The following is a 19,884-nucleotide window of genomic DNA, read 5'->3' as shown; positions in this document are numbered from 1 at the left end:
AGTGCATGCACATATAAGGCATTTCTTTTCCTTGTTGATGCTTTGTTTGTGTTAAGAGTGAGTGACTTAAAAAGCCACAGCAGGGCAGGTCTACAGAGCTGCCGACAGAGCGGGCTTTCCTCCTGGGGCCTTTCTTGGATGTAAAAGGGCTGTGAGTTTGTGCTGGTGTTGGGGGTGGTGTGGAAATTGTTAATTTTGTATAAAGCAACTCAATAAATTGTTTCGCGGTTTCCAAAAAAAAGATGTAAGATATAAGAAACATAGGTTACCTATAATCAAGTTGCCTCAAGAGCATTTAATCGGTAAAAGATCATCGCCGAGCTGAAACAAAGAAAAGGGTCTATATTTTCCCTCTCCTTATATTTTGCTGTGGAATAAAGAAGTACACGATGCAAGGATCAGAAAATTAATTCAGGAATGATAAGAAGGAAACTTAACAGCCTTCTCTCTAAGTAAACAATGGGAACCAGTTAACTTCCTCTGTCAGAGCAGTAGATCATTCTTCACGTTGCTGTTTTTTCATTTATACCTTGAGCAAACATTCTAAAGCCAATAGTATATCCAGACACTGTCGTCAAATGTAGAGGACTCTAGATGCACAGTCAAGTACTGCCGTGACCCCAGGGGCAGAGGTACTAATACAAAGGGTCATGCATTTCCTTAATAAACGCTTGAAGCACCTGCCGTACTGTAGGCACTGGGTTAGGCAGTGGGACACAGGAAACAAAAAGGCAAGGGCAAATAAAAGGTCTGTTCACACGTGGATGGAAATACCCAGAATGAAGCAACTCCAGCTAGGAGTGGAGGTTGGGGGTCACACAAGCCTCCAGCACTCATTGATTGAAGAAGCATTTTCACTTTCATTCCACAGATATGTATAGAGTATATAATATGTGCTCAGCATGGCGTGGGACAAAGCACAGGAGGCATAGACCCAAGCAGCTCACAAGCTGGTGGAGAATCACACAGACAGATGAACGCGGCGCGATGTAGCATGTCCTGGAATGGAGCTCCAACAAAGCAGGAAACTTGTTTTCATCACTGACACATGCCAGGTGCCCAGACTAGAGCCGGGTGCATGGCAGATACTTAGTAATATTTGCTGAATGAACGAAAGTAAGCACAGAGGAGAGGCAGACCCAGCCAGGAGGAAGCCATTCTCTTATTTAAGCCTCAAAGCAAACCAGCGTGAAAGGCTTGTCACTGTTCTTACCGCACTGGAAGTGGAGGCTCAGGAAGTGTAAGAGACATGCCCAGCATGCTACAGGTTTTAAATGCTGGAACTGGGCACATCACCATGGTATAAATTCTGTTATCAACGAAGATACAGTTTCGAAACTAATATCAGCAAATGTAATGAGACCAGCAACTCTGTGTCTAAACGTGTTCCTCCCTGAAACCAAAATCCAGTTTTTGGAATATGTAGGGAAGGTGAGGAAGTTCCTAACCGAAACAAAAACATAGGCATTTGGACACATTTCAGTGTTAGCCTAGGTGCCCGTGTAGAACTAAGACCCTCAGCTTCTCCATGTTAAACTTAAACAATGTTTAAAGCAGACTCCGTAGGCTAAAGGAATTAATTAACTTGAATATTTAATTTATTAATGGAGATAAAAAAAATGAGGAAAACACAGCCCCTAAAATCAAGCTAGTAAGAGTCTAGGCAAGGAGATGAGGCAAGCACAAGTAATTAAAAGTGTGAATATGCTAAATAACGTAACAAATAAATCATATAATGGGAGGACAGAAAAAGAAGAAATAGCCTCTAGGTGATGATATAAATTGGGAGTTCGAGATTTGCAAGTATTAACTACTATATATAAAATAGATAAAAAAAAAACAAATTTCTTCTGCATAGCACAGGGAACTATATTCAATATCTTGTAGTAAACCTATAATGAAAGAGAATATGAAAATGAATATATGTGTGTATATGCATGACTGAAACATGCTGTACACCAGAAATCGACACATTGTAACTGACTATACTTCAGTTAAAAAAAAAAAAGTTTCATGGAGGAGATAGTATATGAGCTAGAACTTGGAGAATGGGTACCATTCTGACAGGCAAAGACAGGAAACACATCAGCCAGAGGGGCCGGCAGGAGCAAATACTCAGGGCCAGACAAGATGAGAGCATGGCCTTGGGCTGGCAATTATTTCAGTTTGGGGTATAGAAGGCATGGTGACCAGCAAATGAGAGAGGCAGAGAAGCGGGAGGCCAGGGTCTCAGAGGCCATGGATACATCCCTCCTAGTGAGATCAGACTGGATTCCAATGTGAAAGAAAAGCCAGGCTGGTCTAACTCGTAAATCTAAGTTCATAAGTGTCTGTTTGCTGATTCCCTGCTCGTGTTTTTTGTTTGTTTGTTTGTTGGATTTTCAGAGACATGTATCTGGCCTTGAAATGTTGGTTTGCTGCCTCCCTGCCTCTACTTTTGTGATAATGATGCTGCTAAAGCTGTTCCATGCCTATAGGCTGAATACCCCAAGCTTGTAATTAACCTTATAAAACCTCACGCACACGTCTTGGAGGTGCTCAGAGCTTCGGAGCAGAAGCCCCTCTGAGCCCGCCAGTGTAATAAATCTGGGTACTCCAACCCTCTGAGTGGTGCTTGTTTGTTGGCTGGCCTGTCGTTTCCGTAACACCAAGAAACCAGGAGTCCTGAGAGCGACACACATTTGTTTGCTTTTTAAGCATCACGGAGACAAGGAAATGAGTTCAGAAGATGTGTAACGTCCCCAGCAAACAGCACCAGTGCCTAAATGAGGGAAACCACAATCCAGAGTAAGGGGGAGGCTTAGTCTCATGAGAGACACTGCAGAAGCACAAGCCGTCTAGCCTGGTGACGGACGCAGCGTCTCCATGTGTGTGTGCTGGGGAAAGGGCGTGGGACGGCGTTGGGTTTGTTTTTTAAGTTTTTTCCTTTATTTTTTGTTGTTCTATTTGGGGCTTTTTGGATGGGATTTCTTTCCCTTTTTTTGCATTAGTTTTTTTTTTTAAAAAAAGACTTAGAAGCTCATCCTTATTCCATAAGAAAAATAATTTAAATCCAAAACTTACTCTGAAACTCACCAGCCAAGACGACTTTCTGAGCAAGGGTGCCTGGTGGGCATTACCCTTCAACACGCTCCTTTCTCAGCCCCATGCTTAGCTGGGCATCCAATCCAACAGCTTCGCCTTCTCTCTTTCTAAACTGGGATAGGGATTCCTGCCAACTCTGGGTGGGGAGTCGTTTCCAAACATTTGTGATGGACCCTGACCACCTTACTGGTGGAACATTTGGTGAAGGACCCAGTACTGTCGATTCTAGGCAGTTCCAGAAACCGTTGATTTGACCTTAGGTACTAAGCACCATTGTTTGTATTCCTTCACTTACTGTATTGCTTGTCAGAGTGATACAGGAATGACAGAAACACTATTTTCAGTTTCCTCCAGTGGCAAAACAGTGAGAAAACCAAAGTACATCTTTCCTTTTCGATAGCAACTTTATCTAAAAACATCATACTTCTATGAGATGGAAACCACTTTGAGCAGCACAAGAAAAATGCCTTGAGTATAATTCGCCTCTTTTTTTCATTGTGCTTCAGTCTTGCAGAATATCCTTTCTTCCCATCTCTCCTTACCCACTTGGCATCTTAATAAGCTACTTGGTTTTTCCTCTAGAATTACTGCTGACCCTTTCTCAACCATCAACACTCCTCTTCCTCACTCAATGAAGATTTGAAAAAAAAAAACAAAAAGACTTTCAGAACATGTGTTTTGAACATTTTTATGGCCACATTATCTTTCAAGTGAAATGACTTCTAGAGTATATGGTAATGTCTGAGAAAGTCAGTTATGTATGACAGGGATGCATGCCTGAGTCAAAAAAGTTTCGAGCTGGAATGATCCTGTAAAAACACAAAGGTGTGTGTATCGAAAACAAGAATTCCCTCCCAAAATGGATTTAAAGGACAAATTTGAGACCCATCCCACGATACCATGATTTTGACATGCCTCAACTTTGATAGGACTGAAAATGTATTTGATCTCATAAAGAACTGGAAAGTAGGTTAGCAAAAAACTGGTTAAAAAGCCAAGATTCATTTTTTTAATTAAAAATTAACAACAAAGAGAACTTCCCAGATGACAAAAATTAATACTCTAAAGTTTGGTTTTTGTGTCTTCACAGAATTCTCCCAAACTCTTTTGCCCTAAAAACAGAAGCTTTGACATAGATGCCATCTACAGTGTAATAGATGATGCGAAGCAATACGTGTACATTGCAGTCACGGACTACCTGCCTATCTCCAGCACAAGCACCAAAAGGTCAGTGAGTGCGTAATTCCAACTTAGAACCTGGTCTCCAGGGCCAGGCACTAACCTGGGGACCACCAGAGAAACCAATCTGGACACTGCGATGCTCTCGGGTCACATTGGGTTGCACACCATTCAGATCTGCTCGGTGCCATTTGCAACTCACCCATGATGCATCTCCTGCCTTGGCCCATTTTAAGGATTCAGGGTCTCATCCAATAGAACTACCTCGGTATTTTACATTATAGGCATGAGAGCAACTTTAGAATGAAGATCAGGTTGTTTCAACTTGAAAATTATTTGAAAAATCAAAAATAATTTGAGAAGAACTATTTTTTTTAAATGATCAGTTGAGCTGTACCTGAAGGACATACTGAAACCAAATAGGTCTGGCAAGACTTTCCTGAAAGGAGGCATCACCTTGTTGTGTGCACGTCAGTCTTCATTGAATGCTAAATTTTCATAATACTTTTTCAATTTAAAGGGGATGGAAACTTAAAATATGTATGTTCTCAGACAGTCCACCCATCTGTAAGAGGAAGAGAGCATCTTAAAATGGAGAGTTTTTTCAATATTCATCATTGTTTAAGTGTGGAAATACTTGGAATAAACTTAGGAGCAGAATGTACGCCCCTAAGTCATTGCATGCATAAATGTATGGCTAGGCCCCAAATATTTCCCACTTTTGCTTTCTTGCTGAGAATATGGAGATTTGGGTGCTTGTAAATGTTTTGAATAATCCATTTAATTCAGGAAAAGTTTTCAAAGTGCACATTTCTAGGAGTACAACCTGAGACCTTTTTTTTTTTTTTTTAACATTTTTATTGATTCATAATCATTTTACAGTGTTGTGTCAAATTCCAGTGTTCAGTACAATTTTTCAGTCATACATGGACATATACACACTCATTGTCACATTTTTTTCTCTGTGATTTATCATAACATTTTGTGTATATTTCCCTGTGCTATACAGTGTAATCTTGTTTATCTGTTCTACAATTTTGAAATCCCAGTCTATCCCTTCCCACCCTCTACCCCGCCCCCCACCCCAGTAACCACAAGTCTGTATTCTCTGTCCATGAGTCCATTTCTGTCCTGTATTTATGCTTTGTTTTTGTTTGTTTGTTTGTTTTTGTTTTTTAGATTCCACATATGAGCGATCTCATATGGTATTTTTCTTTCTCTTTCTGGCTTACTTCACTTAGAATGACATTCTCTAGGAGCATCCATGTTGCTGCAAATGGCATTATGTTGTCGGTTTTTATGGCTGAGTAGTATTCCATTGTATAAATATACCACATCTTCTTTATCCAGTCACCTGTTGATGGACATTTAGGTTGTTTCCATGTTTTGGCTATTGTAAATAGTGCTGCTATGAACATTGGGGTGCAGGTGTCATCCTGAAGTAGATTTCCTTCTGGGTACAAGCCCAGGAGTGGGATTCCTGGGTCATATGGTAAGTCTGTTCCTAGTCTTTTGAGGAATCTCCACACTGTTTTCCATAGTGGCTGCACCAAACTGCATTCCCACCAGCAGTGTAGGAGGGTTCCCCTTTCTCCACAGCCTCTCCAGCATTTGTCATTTTTGGATTTTTGAATGACGGCCATTCTGACTGGTGTGAGGTGATACCTCATTGTAGTTTTGATTTGCATTTCTCTGATAATTAGTGATATTGAACATTTTTTCATGTGTTTTTTGATCATTTGTATGTCTTCCTTGGCGAATTGCTTGTTTAGGTCTTCTGCCCATTTTTGGATTGGGTTGTTTATTTTTTTCTTATTGAGTCGTATGAGCTGCTTATATATTTTGGAGATCAAGCCTTTGTCGGTTTCACTTGCAAAAATTTTCTCCCATTCCGTAGGTTTTCTTCTTGTTTTATCTCTGGTTTCCTTTGCTCTGCAGAAGCTTGTAAGTTTCATTAGGTCCCATTTGTTTATTCTTGCTTTTATTTCTTCTAGGAGAAAATTTTTGAAATGTATGTCAGATAATGTTTTGCCTATGTTTTCCTCTAGGAGGTTTATTGTATCTTGTCTTATGTTTAAGTCTTTAATCCATTTTGAGTTGATTTTTGTATATGGTGTAAGGGTGTGTTCTAGCTTCATTGTTTTACATGCTGCTGTCCAGTTTTCCCAACACCATTTACTGAAGAGACTGTCTTTATTCCATTGTATATTCTTGCCTCCTTTGTCGAAGATGAGTTGACCAAAAGTTTGTGGGTTCATTTCAGGGCTCTCTGTTCTGTTCCATTGGTCTATATGTCTGTTTTGGTACCAATACCATGCTGTCTTGATGACTGTAGCTCTATAGTATTGTCTGAAGTCTGGGAGAGTTATTCCTCCAGCCTCTTTCTTTCTCTTCAGTAATGCTTTAGCAATTCTAGGTCTTTGATGGTTCCATATAAATTTTATTATGATTTGTTCTAGTTCTGTGAAATATGTCCTGGGTAATTGGATAGGGATTGCATTAAATCTGTAGATTGCCTTGGGCAGTGTGACCATTTTAACAATATTGATTCTTCCAATCCAAGAGCATGGAATATCTTTCCATTTTTTAAAGTCTTCTTTAATTTCCTTCATCAATGGTTTATAGTTTTCTGTGTATAATTCTTTCGCCTCCTTGGTTAGATTTATTCCCAGATATTTTATTACTTTGGGTGCTATTTTAAAGGGGATTGTTTCTTTACTTTCTTTTTCTGTTGATTTATCGTTAGTGTAAAGAAAGGCAACTGATTTTTGAACATTAATTTTGTAACCTGCTACCTTGCTGAATTCTTCGATCAGCTCTAGTAGCTTTTTTGTGGACCTTTTAGGGTTTTCTATATATAGTAACATGTCGTCAGCATATAATGACACTTTTACTTCTTCTTTTCCAATTTGGATCCCTTTTATTTCTTTCTCTTGCCTGATTGCTGTGGCTAGGACTTCCAGGACTATATTGAATAGGAGTGGTGATAGTGGGCATCCTTGTCTTGTCCCAGATTTTAGTGGGAAGCTTTTGAGTTTTTCACCGTTGAGAATTATGCTGGCTATAGGTTTGTCATATATAGCTTTTATTATGTTGAGATATGTTCCCTCTATACCCACTTTGGGGAGAGTTTTTATCATAAATGGGTGTTGAATTTTATCAAATGCTTTTTCTGCATCGATTGAGATGATCATGTGGTTTTTGTCCTTTCTCTTGTTGATGTGATGTATTACATTGATTGATTTGCGTATGTTGAACCAGCCTTGTGTCCCTGGGATGAACCCCACTTGGTCATGATGTATAATCTTTTTTATGTGTTGTTGGATTCTATTTGCTAAAATTTTGGTGAGGATTTTGGCGTCTATGTTCATCAGTGATATTGGCCTATAATTCTCTTTTTTTGTAGTGTCTTTGCCTGGTTTTGGTATCAGGGTGATGGTGGCTTCATAGAAAGAGTTTGGGAGTATTCCCTCCTTTTCAATCGTCTGGAAGAGTTTGAGAAGGACTGGTATGAGTTCTTCTTTGTATGTTTGGTAGAATTCCCCGGTGAAGCCATCCGGTCCTGGACTTTTATTTGTAGGGAGGTTTTTAATTGCTATTTCTATTTCCTTTCTAGTGATCGGGTTGTTCAAGTGTTCAGTTTCTTCTTGATTCAGTTTCAGTGGACAGTATGTTTCCAGAAACTTGTCCATCTCCTCTAGGTTATCCAGTTTGGTTCCATATAGTTTTTCATAATATTCTCGTATGATATTCTGTATTTCTATTTTGTTTGTTGTAATTTCTCCATTTTCCTTTCTTATTTTGCTAATTTGTGCTCTCTGTTTTTTCTTCTTTGTGAGTTTGGCCAGAGGTTTGTCGATTTTATTTACTTTTTCAAAAAACCAACTTTTGGTTTGGTTGATTTTTTCTATGGTCTTGTTAATCTCTATTGTATTTAATTCCTCTCTGATCTTTATTTCCTTCCTTCTGCTACTTTTTGGGGCTTTTTGTTCTTCTTTTTCTAATTGATTTAGGTGGTGGGTTAACTTGTTTATTTGAGATTGTTCTTCTTTTTTGAGAAAGGCCTGTATCGCTATAAACTTCCCTCTTAGCACTGCCTTTGCTGTGTCCCATAGGTTTTGAGTGGTTGTGCTTTCATTATCATTTGTCTCAAGGTATTTTTTAATTTCAGCTTTGATTTCCTCATTGATCCATTGTTTTTTCAATAACATATTGTTTAATCTCCATGCTTTTCTTTTTTTCTCCTTTGTTTCTCTGTTGTTGATTTCCAGTTTCATGGCATTGTGGTCAGTAAAGATGCTTGAGATAATTTCTATCTTCTTATATTTGTTGAGGTTTCTTTTGTGTCCAAGTACATGATCGATCCTGGAAAATGTTCCATGTGCACTTGAAAAGAATGTATATTCTATTTTTGGGGGGTGTAAAGCTCTGAAAATATCCACCAAATCTAGTTTTTCTATTGTAGTATTTAATTTCTCTGTTGCCTTGTTTATTTTCTGTCTGGAAGATCTGTCTAGTGATGTTAATGCAGTGTTAAAATCTCCAACTATGATTGTATTCCCATCAATATCCCCCTTTATCTCTGTTAGTAATTCTTGTATGTACTTAGGTGCTCCTATATTGGGTGCATATATATTAACGAGTGTAATATCTTCATCTTGTATCACTCCTTTAATCATTATAAAATGTCCTTCTTTATCTTTCTTTATGGCCTTTGTTTTAAAGTCTATTTTGTCTGAAATCAGTACTGCAACACCTGCTTTTTTGGCTTTTCCATTTGCATGGAATATCCTTTTCCATCCTTTCACTCTCAATCTATATGTGTCCTTCTCCCTAAAGTGGGTCTCTTGTAGGCAGCATATTGAAGGTTCTTGCTTTATTATCCAGTCTGCCACTCTATGTCTTTTGACTGGAGCATTTAGTCCATTAACATTTACAGTAATTAATGATAGATGTGTGTTTATTGCCATTTTGAACTTATCTTTGCAGTTGAATTGGTATATCCTCTTTGTTCCTTTCTTCTTCCTTTTGTGGTTTGGTAATTTTCCTTTGTATTATCATGGATTTTATTTAATTTTTGTGACTCCCTTGTAAATTTTTGACTTGTGGTTACCCTTTTTTGTAAATCTATTAACCTATACCCGTTTTTAATAAACTGATAATAACATGATCTCAAACCCATCCTACTGTTAAAAAAATTTTAAAAAGAAAGAAAAAAAAATTCTATATTTCCCTGCCTCCCTCTCCCACTCTCAGTGATTTGTATGTCTTCTTTTATAATTTCGTGTTTTCTTTATTTGTAATTCATGAGTTATCACCTTTCCAGTTGTACGTTTCTCATTTCTGTAGCATCCTGCTGCTTTTCTATTTAGAATAGCCCTTTCAATATTTCTTTTAGCATGGGTTTAGTGTTGCTAAACTCCTGAAGCTTTTTTTTGTCTGTGAAAGTCTTTATTTCTCCTTCTATCCTAAAGGATAGCCTTGCTGGATAAAGTATCCTAGGCTGCATCTTTTTTTCATTCAGGGCTTTGAATATATCTTGCCACTCCCTTCTGGCCTGTAGTGTTTGTGTAGAGAAATCAGCTGAGAGCCTTATGGGGGTTCCCTTGTAGTTCACTCTTTGCTTTTCTCTTGCTGCCTTTAGAATCATTTCTTTATCCTTGACTCTGGCCATCTTGATTATGATATGTCTTGGTGTGGGTCTATTTGGGTTCTTCCTGTTTGGGACCCTCTGAGCTTCCTGTACTTGGATATCTGATTCCTTCTTTAAGTTTGGGAAGTTTTCAGTCATGATTTCTTCAAAAACCTTTTCAATCCCCTTTGATCTTTCTTCCCCTTCTGGGACCCCTATTATGCGAAGATTGGGACGCTTTATATTATCCCATAGGTCCCTTATGCTATTATCATTATTTTTTATTTGCTTATCTTGTAGTTCTTCTGAATGGGTGCTTTCTGTTGCCCTGTCTTCTAGATCACTAATTCGTTCCTCTGCATTAACTAGTCGGCTTTGCACAGCTGTTAGATCATTCCTCATCTCTGTCATTGAGTTTTCCCATTTTGCTTGGCTCTTCTTTATAGCTTCAATTTCATTTTTGACATATTTTATTTCTCTAAGCATTATCTCTTTTAATTCCTTCAGCAATTTGATCACTCCTTTTTTGAAATCTTGATCTAGTAGGCTATCGATGTCTATTTCATTGAGCTTTCTTTCAGGGGATTCCTCTTGTTCTTTTAATTGGGAAAGGTTTCTCTGCTTCTTCATCTTGCTCATACCTCTCTGGCACTGTGGTTTATGAAGTATCAGTTGTCTATTTTGTATCTTAAGGATTTTATCTATCTAATGCCTATTTAGGAATAGAACTTAGGAAAAAAAAAGAAAAAAGAAAAAAAAGAGAAAAGAATAAGAGAGAGAGAAAGATTTTTAAAAGAAGGGAGAAAGAGGGTTTGAAAACAATGTATAATGAATAATAGAAGAACGGGTTGAAGCAGAGTATTAATCGGGTGGAGAAGTCCTTTTAAAACCTTAAAAAAAAAAGGGGGGGTGGGGAGATGAATATATGTGTTTGAAGCCTGTGTCTAATCAATAACAGGACATCAAAACCCAAGAGAAATAGAAATGAATTAAGAAGTAAAAATTAAAAGAGTAATTGAAAATAGAACAGGTAAAAACAGATTAAAACAAAACAAAACAGAAAGCAAAAAAACAAAACAAAGCAAAACAAAAACCAAAAAAAAAAAAAAAGAGGGTTGTCGGTGTTCTCCTGGAATCTGTGTGCTTTTAATGTGAAGTCCTTCTGTCTTCGTCCTGTTTTGGAAGCTCAGCTTGTTTTCATAGGCCCTCCGTTGGCGCCCTCTTCTGTGCTGCTCCCAGCACCTGTCGGCAAGCAGATCGCGCCTCCTCCTATCACGGGGTCAGATGCAGCTCTCCTCTGCTGCGGGCGGGCGGGTCACTGCCCCTCTGGATGCCACAGACAGATGTTGCAGACTGGCCAGGCAGGAGGACGGGTCGTGCCCCTTCCCAGCACCTCGGTCAGGGGCTGTGTTCCTGCCCGACAGGCGGGGGGCCGCTCTCCCCCTGCCTGCGCCGCCGGTAGCTCCGCTGCTCTGTGCGGCTGCACGCTCTGCGCCGGCGCTGCGCCCTGGTCACGCTCCGTCCTGGTCGGCGCTCCGCCCTGGTCGTGCTCCACAGGTGGGCTCGGGGAAGACCCAGGGGCAGCCTCGTCCCTGCTCCGAGCCAAGACCCAGCTGCTTGTTTGTCTTTGTGGAGCAAGTTCTCTGGGGGACCAGAATGGAAGGAACCTGTCTGCCCAGGGCTGTAGGCCCATCTCAGTCTGGCCCTTGAGGCTGCTAAGCCCTTCGGTGCGGACGCAGGTTTCGTCTCTGCCCCCGCGTGGGTGTTAAGCGCCGGGGAATATGGCGGCTCTGCCTGGGCCCCGCCCCTCTTCCCCTGAAAAGTTTCCGCGTGTTTTCAGAGATGGGGGTATGCACCCTTCCCCCGAGAGCACATCAACCTTGCTGTTTTATGGAGGGCCCAGGTTGTTCCGTCCTGTACACCCACAGCCCTGGCGCCCAGCCCCTTGCAGTCCCCCGGAGTTTCCTCCGTGCAGCCGCCCCCGTCCTCCGCCCAGATTATGCAGCCTGGCCCTGCCTGCTGCTGCCGGCCGGTGTCTCAGGCTGGGTGTCGGGGGGACGCTCTGTGCCCGTTTAACTTAGTTCTGTTAGACAAGGGCTGCTCTGTACAGATCCGAGCCTCGGAGGCTCCCCCTCCGTCCCGCTGGCCTCTCAGTTGGAGAGGGGAGACCCAGCGAGCGAGCGCCAGTCCTCCTTTGCCGCTCCCTCCCCGCGGGACCCGTCCCGCGCAGCTTTGCCTTTTGTTCTTTCTTTTTTCCTTTTCTCCTACCAGATTTTTGGTGTCTTTATCTTTTGAAGAGGGCGATGATCTGTTGGAGTTCCGCAGGTGCTCTGGTTGGCTGAGTGGGTCTGTAGATGTGGGTCTTGGTGTATTTGTGGGAGAGGGTGGCTTACAAGCGTCCTTCTACTCCGCCATCTTGCCCGGAAGTCCCCTGAGACCTTTTTAATTTGAAAAAATTACAATTTCAAAATAACCACTTACTGAGGTTAAATAATTTGATGAGCTCTATATTGCTTGAATATTTTTCATATTGCCAACCTCACAGATGCATAATATGCAACTTCTTTATGCAAATGACCATAGGATTGCAAAAGGTGTGATTCATCCAGAAACTGATTACTCCTAATGATGGTCGAAAAGCATTTTAAGCTACAAGATGCACATTATTAAAACACTTACTTTACAATATTGTGCACCCTTTGAACATTCATGGATTTTTTTTCCTACATACTTCCACATTTTTTCAACCTATCCTTTTTGTGTTTTTCCCATTTATTGTTTATTTGATTTTGGATTTCATTTTACTCTTCAGCTTCACTTTGGAAAGAATTTGAAACATAACAGATAGGTTTTGCCTGATTTTCCTATTATTCAGAAGGAAAATAAGGTCAAGTTTATGGACTTATTAGGATGGGATGATGATTTCATAGGATTGACAAAACTTTCATTCCATGAAATCCCTTCAAACAAACAAAAATAAGATCCTTCATAGCCAAGGGGGAAGGAATCAGTATGGAGACTAAAATATCTTGGAAATACAAAAATTAGAGAAAACTAAAAGAACTAGAAACCCACCTGGAATTTTGCATGTTGATTACTAAAATACCGTTAAGCTATTTGAAGAGCAGTTCTTTTATTTTACTTACGGTATTCTAAACCTGTTGATGTCTTTAGCATTTTAAATGAAAAGTCATCAGAGACATAAGTAGTTTAAATATCAAGGTTATAATTAAATTCTTCTCAGTCATATGAATAAAAAAAATTTTTAAGTGGTTTTTTTTTATATCTTAGAGAAAATTTTCAGGCATGTGTTCAACTTGAATAAACAAGTAGATATTTTTAAATATCAGTGTGTTAATGTCCTACAAACTTAAGTTTTAGTCTACACACTGAACATCAAATGAAAGAGAAAAAATTCACACGCTGTCAAATTAGAAATGGTTGATGTTGGAAGATGGAGATATTGAAAATATCCTCCAAACTGGGAAGGAACTTTGCCACCAAAAAACAAAGCACTTATGAAACTTATTATGGGTCAGTTACATACAGGCGGGATCAGGCATTGATGATCCAGAGGCATTTGCACCTGCACTTCATGCTGCCTAAAGGGGTACGGGAGGGTTTATGGGGGCCAAAGCTAAAAATAGAAACCGACTACTAGGGAAGAAGCATGTCTACACTGATTGGAACCAGAGGTTATTCCTCCCCCAAGGAGTCCCATGACCATTAAACATCTGCATCAGCAAAAATCATTCTTCCACTTTTCCCATCAGATGAAGGCAAAGGTAAAAGTTAAACATGTCCCAAATGAAGGAACAAGATTAAACACCAGAGGAAAAACTAAGTGAAGTGGAGATAGTCAATCTACCCAAGAAAGAGTTCAAGGTAATGATCACAAAGATGATCAAAGAACTCAGGAGAAGAATGAATAAAAAAAGTGAGAAGTTAGAAATTTTTAACAAAGAGTTAGAAAATGTAAAGAACAACCAAACAGAGATGAATACAATAACCAAAATGAAAAATACACCAGAAGGAATCAATAGTAGACTAAATGATACAAAGGAATGGATCAGGCAGCTGACAGAGTAGTGAAAATCATGGACTCTAAACAGAAAAAAAAAAAAAAATGAGGATCTCTAGGACAATATCAAGACTACTAACATTCGTATTATAAGCATCCCAGAAAGAGAAGGGAGAGAGAAAGGGGCAGAGAACATATTTGAAGACATAATAGCTGAAAACTTCCCTAACTTGGGAAAGGAAACAGACATCCAAGTCTAGGAATTACAGAGAATCCCACACAGGATCAACTCAAAGAGGACCACACCAGACATATTGTAATTAAATGGCAAAAATTAAAGATAAGAGAGAATATTAAATTCAACAAGGGAAAAGCATCATATTACATACAAAGGAACTCCCAAAAGGCTAACAGCTGCCTTTTCAGCAAAAACTCTGCATGTCAGAAAGGAGAGATACGATATAAAATAATGAAAGGGGAAAACCTGGCAAAGCTCTCATTCAGATTTGATGGAGAGATCAAAAGTTTTACAGACAAGCAAAAGCTAAAAGAGCAGCAGCTTTACAAAAAAATGTTAAAGAGACTTCTCTAAGAGAAAAAGAAAGGGCCACAATGAGAAACATGAAAATTATTATATTTGTAAATGACATGTCCTACCAGTCATATCCAAAATATATAAACAATTCATACAATTCAGTATCAAAAAATCCTGATTAAAAAATGGGCAGAAGATCTGAATAGACAGTTTTCCAATGAAGACATACAGATGGCCAATAGGCCATGAAAAGATGCTCAACATCACAAATTATCAGAGAAATGCAAATCAAAACCACAATGAGATATCATTTCACATCTGTCAGAATGGCTGTCATCAAAAAGACCACAAATAATAAATGTTGGTGAGGATGTGGAATAAAGGGAACCCTTGTACAGTGTTGGTGGGAGTGTAAATTGGTGCAGCCACTGTGGAAAACAGGATGGAGATTCCTCAAAAAGCTAGAAATAGAACTACCATATGATCCAGCAATTCCACCACTAGGTATATGTCTGAAGAAAATGAAAACACTAATTCAAAAAGATACATGCACTTCGATATTCAGAGCAGCACTATTTACAATAGCCAAGATATGGAGGCAACCTAAGTGTCCATCAACAGACGACTGGATAAAGAAGATGTGGTATATATATATATACAATGGAACAGTACTTAGCCATAAAAGTGCATGGAATTTTGCCATTTGCAACAACACGGGTGGACCTAGAGGGTATTATGCTTAGTAAAATATATCAGACAAAGGAAACCAAATACTGTATGGTACCACTTATGTGTGGAATATAAAAAAATAAAACAAATGAGTGACGATAACAAAACAGAAACAGACTCCTAGATACAGAGAACAAACTAGTGGTTACCAGAGAGGAGTGGGAATAGAGGAGGGGCAAGATAGGGATAGGGAATGAAGAGGTGTAAACTACTGTGTATAAAATAGGCTATGAGGGTGTATTGCATGCCATATGGAGCATCTGATAGTAAGTATTAGGGGGGTATAATCTATAAAAATATTACATCACTATGTTGAACACCTGAAACTAATATTCTAAATCAGTTCATACAACTCAACATCAAAAAAAGAATCCTCCATAAAAAAAGAAAAGAAAACACATGTCAAATCTTTGGGATGCAATATACATGTAGGATGCAATTCTGAGAGGAAAGTCTATGCCCAATATAATATATATACTAGAAATTAGGAAGATCTCAAATAAACATCGTAACTTTACACCTCAAGGAACTAGAAAAAGAGGAACAACTTAAGCCCAAAGTTATCAGAAAGAAGGAAATGATAAAGATCAGAACAGAAATAAATAAAATAGAGACCAGAAAAAGAATAGAAAAGATCAATGTAACTAAGAGCTGGTTGTTCAAAAAGATTAAAAAAAAAAAACTGATAGTCTTTAGCTAAACTAAGAAAACTTTTAGCTACACTAAGGGAAAAAAAAGAGAAGACTCAAAATTTGAAATGAAAGATGAGATATTACAACTGAAATTACAAAAATACATAGAATCATAAGAGGCTACTGTGAACAATTATGTGCCAATGAATCACATAACCCAGAAGAAATGGATACAGTTCTAGAAACACACAACCTACCAACTCTGAATCAGGAAGAAATGGAAAATCTGAACAGACCAATATTGAGGCTAGAGATAGAATCGGTAATCAAAATATCCCAGCACAGAAAATTCCAGAGCCAGACAGCTTCACTGGGGAATTCTTCTAACAACACCAATTCTCTCCAAACTCTTTCAAAATGTTCAAGAAGAGAGAACACTCCCAAACTCATTCTACAAGGCCAGTATTACTTTGGTACCAAAACCAGATGATACCACAAAAAAAGAAAACTATAGATTATTATCCCCAATGAATGTAAGTGCAAAAATGTTCGAGTAAATATTAGCAAGCCAAATTCAAGAACACATCAAAAGGATTTATTCCTGGGATTCAAGGATAGTTCAATATACACAAATCAATAAATGTAATACATATCAATAAAATGAAAGATAAAAATCACATGACCATCTCAATAAATGCAGAAAAAGCATTTGACAAAATACAACATACTTTCATGATAAAAACTCTTAGACTGGATATAGAAGGAACATATCTCAACAAAATAAAGGTCATATACAAAAAACCCAAAGCTAACATTATACTCAATGGAGAGAAATTGAAAGTGTTTCCTCTGTGATCAGGAATAAGGCAATGATGCCTGCTCTCATCACTCCTATTCAATAGAGTCCCAGAAGTCCTAGCTAGAGCAATTAGGCAAGACAAAGAAATAAAAAGCATCCAAATCAGAAAGGGAGAATTAAAATTGCCGTTATTTGCTGATAATATAATCTTAAATAGAGAAAATCCCAAAGACTCAGTCAAAAAATGTTTGAATTAATATTTTCACTAAAATGTCAGAATACTAAATTAACATATGGAAATCAAGTGCATTTCTTTACACTAATGATGCAGCATCTTAAAAACAAGTAAAGAAATCCATTGCAGTCACAACAGCATCAAAACAACAAGATACTTTAGGAATAAATTTAATCAAATAAGTGAAAAATCTGTACAATGAAAACTACAAAACTTTGCTGAAAGATATCGAAGGAGACACAAAAAGATATCCACATTCATAGATTGGAAGAATTAATATTGTTAAAATCGCCAAACTACCCGAAGCAATCTATAGATTTAAGTCAATCCCCATCAAAATAGCAACGGCATTCCTCACTGAAACAGAAGAAACATTCCTAACATTTGTGTGGATCCATAAAAGACCCTGAACATCCAAAGCAATCCTAAGAGAAAAGAACAATGCTGTAGGTATCACACTTCCAGATTTCAAACTATACCACAAAGCTATAGTAATAAAAACACAAAAAGAGCACTGGCACAAAAATAGACACATCAGCCAATGGAACAGAATGGAGAGCCCAGAGTTAAATCCCAGCATATACAGCCAACTAATAGTCAACAAGGGAGCCAAGAGCACCCAATGGAGAAAGGAGAATGTCTTCAACAAATAGTGCTGGGAAAACTGGAGAAACACATGCCAAACAATGAAATTGGACTCTGTCTCATACCACCCACAAAGACTTAAACGTAAGACCTGATACCATAAAAATCCTAGAAGAAAACACAGGGAAGAAGCTCATTGATAATGGTCTTGGCAATTATTTGGGGGCATGATGTTAAAAGTACAAATATTGAAAGACAAAAAATTAACAAAGAGGATTACATCAAACTCAAAACTTCTCCACGACAAAAAAAAAAAAAATTAACAAAATGCAAAGAATGGGAGAAAAAAATTTAAACCATATATCAGATAAGGGATTTCATATCCAAAGTATGTAAAGAACTCAATCAACTCAACAACAGTAACAAAACAAAACAAAAAACAATTTGACTTATTTTAGCAAAAAAAAAAAAAAAAGTAACTAAATAGACATTTCTCCAAAGAGGACATCAAAGTGGCCAAGAGATACATGAAAAGATGCTCATCATCACTAAGCATTAGGGAAATGCAAATCAAAACCACAATGAATACCACTTACCACTGTTAGAATAGCTGTCATCAAAGGACGAGAGATAACAGATACTGGCAAGAATTTGGTGGAAAGGGAACATTTATACACTGTTGGTGGGAACCTAAATTGGTCCAACCACAATGGAAAACAATATGGAGGTTCCTCAACAAAATTAAAAATAGATCTACCATATGACCCAGCAATTCCACTTCTGGGAATTCCACCCAAAGGAAATGAAAACATGATTTCAATGAGCTATATACACTCCCATGTTTATCACAGCGTTATTCACAGTAGCCAAGATATGCAACTAAGAGTGTGGGAAAGCTTGGATAACCAGAGCAGAATCTCATTTGGGGTCGGAGGGACCCTTGCCAAAGGAGAGAGGTTTGTGAAGCATTTGGGGAGTGAGGGGTCCAAGGATCCAAACTAGAATTCTGTTGGAAAGTTGATTCTTCCTGCACAGATGAACTGAAGCCCAGGTAGAGTTGGAAGTGTGGTGGGGGTGGGCATGTGGTGGCAGTCAGTCTGTCCACAGAGCCTGAGGCCCTGGTGGTGGGAGACCTCATTTAGGTGGGAGACCCCACTAAAGAAAGCATCATTTCTCAATGTCCTAACCCAGAAGGCTGGCAGTTTTTCAACGTGTCCTACAAGGTTATTTACATTACAGAATAAAGCATTGGTCAAGTTAACATCAGTGTGCTCCGTAATCTAGTAAAATTTTTTCCCCAAACTAACTTATTTTCTTTCTTTTTCTCTATATGGATATCATCTCTACAGGACTTACTGGCCAGACTTGGATGGGAAAATAAGAGAAGCGCTAGTGTTGAGAAGTGTTAAAGTCCGACTCCTTATAAGCTTCTGGAAGGAAACGGACCCCCTCACTTTTAACTTTATTTCATCTCTGAAAGCTATTTGCACTGAAATAGCCAACTGCAGTTTGAAAGTTGTAAGTATTCTGTTAAGTTATTAAATTAAAGGTTTATTTCCTTCACACGTCTGTGAAAGCTGTAAGCACACACACATGAACTTCCGATCAGAACCAGGGCAATAATCGCTGATAGTGAAAAGTACCACAAAAGGTAGATTAAGTAATTTTTCAAAACAATCATAGGCAAAGAAACAGGAGACTAGACCCCAAGTTTTCTGGTGCCCCCACCAGCCTAGCCCCCTTAACACACACTTTCTGTTGCATCCTCTCCATCTTGTTGAACTGCCTCCCTCACTTACTATTCTTATTTGCAAGACTGTGGCCAACGGAGCATTGGATCATGCACCACCGCAGACTCCCCGAGACCTCAGGTCGCCTCAGCCTGGGTGCCTGCACTGCTCCAGGTCCCTTGGGCCACATGCTAATCCATCTCTGCTTAGTTTGAGGGGGGCAAGATTGGGAATTTGCGCAACTCTAGATGTGCAAACTCTCTAGCTTGTCTTTGACTCTCCTCTGGTCCTTACGGGTAACGTTCTCTTCCTCCCATCAGGGCCCTTGTACACGCTGTTCCCTCTCCTACACACTCTTCGTTTCCATACCTTACCTGACTACTGCCCACTCATCCTTTAGGTCTCAGCCTTTCCCAACCTCTTCTGCAGTCACTCAGCAAAGATGCACTTAGACCCTACTCTGCTCTGTGCCAGGCCCTCTTCCCGGGGAGGGAGCTGTGGTCCACAAAGCATTCAGGGATCCAGGAGGACACGGGCTCCATTGTCAACTTTGACACATGGTTTCCAAGATTGCCTTGAGCCTCAGTACCCCAAGGCCAATCAGAAGAAGAAAGAGATGGGAGGCCTGCACAGGAGGCATTTCTGAGCTAGGTCTAGAGGTGGTCAGTGTTCCGTTAGCCTTCATTTTCTTGAGGGCAGCCCCTTCATACTCAGCAAGGCCCA

At 39.1% G+C, this 19,884-nt stretch overlaps 1 protein-coding gene across 3 annotated transcripts in view; it reads left to right on the top strand.

The window, feature by feature from the left end:
• The window catches only part of PLD5 (phospholipase D family member 5), a 221,847-nt gene that overhangs the window by 191,000 nt on the left and 10,963 nt on the right, over positions 1-19,884 (top strand). For all 3 annotated transcript variants that reach the window (XM_072948246.1, XM_006198799.4, XM_031690058.2), the window contains 2 exons: positions 4,175-4,311; positions 18,781-18,949. In XM_072948246.1, coding sequence (XP_072804347.1) covers positions 4,175-4,311; positions 18,781-18,949 — 306 coding nt within the window. The remainder of the gene's footprint in view (positions 1-4,174; positions 4,312-18,780; positions 18,950-19,884) is intronic.

The sequence above is a fragment of the Vicugna pacos genome, chromosome 23 (assembly GCF_048564905.1).
Source record: "Vicugna pacos chromosome 23, VicPac4, whole genome shotgun sequence".
NCBI classification, from domain to species: Eukaryota; Metazoa; Chordata; class Mammalia; order Artiodactyla; family Camelidae; genus Vicugna; species Vicugna pacos.
The sequence above is the reverse complement of the archived record's forward strand: the minus strand, read 5'-3'. Positions and strand labels throughout refer to the sequence as shown.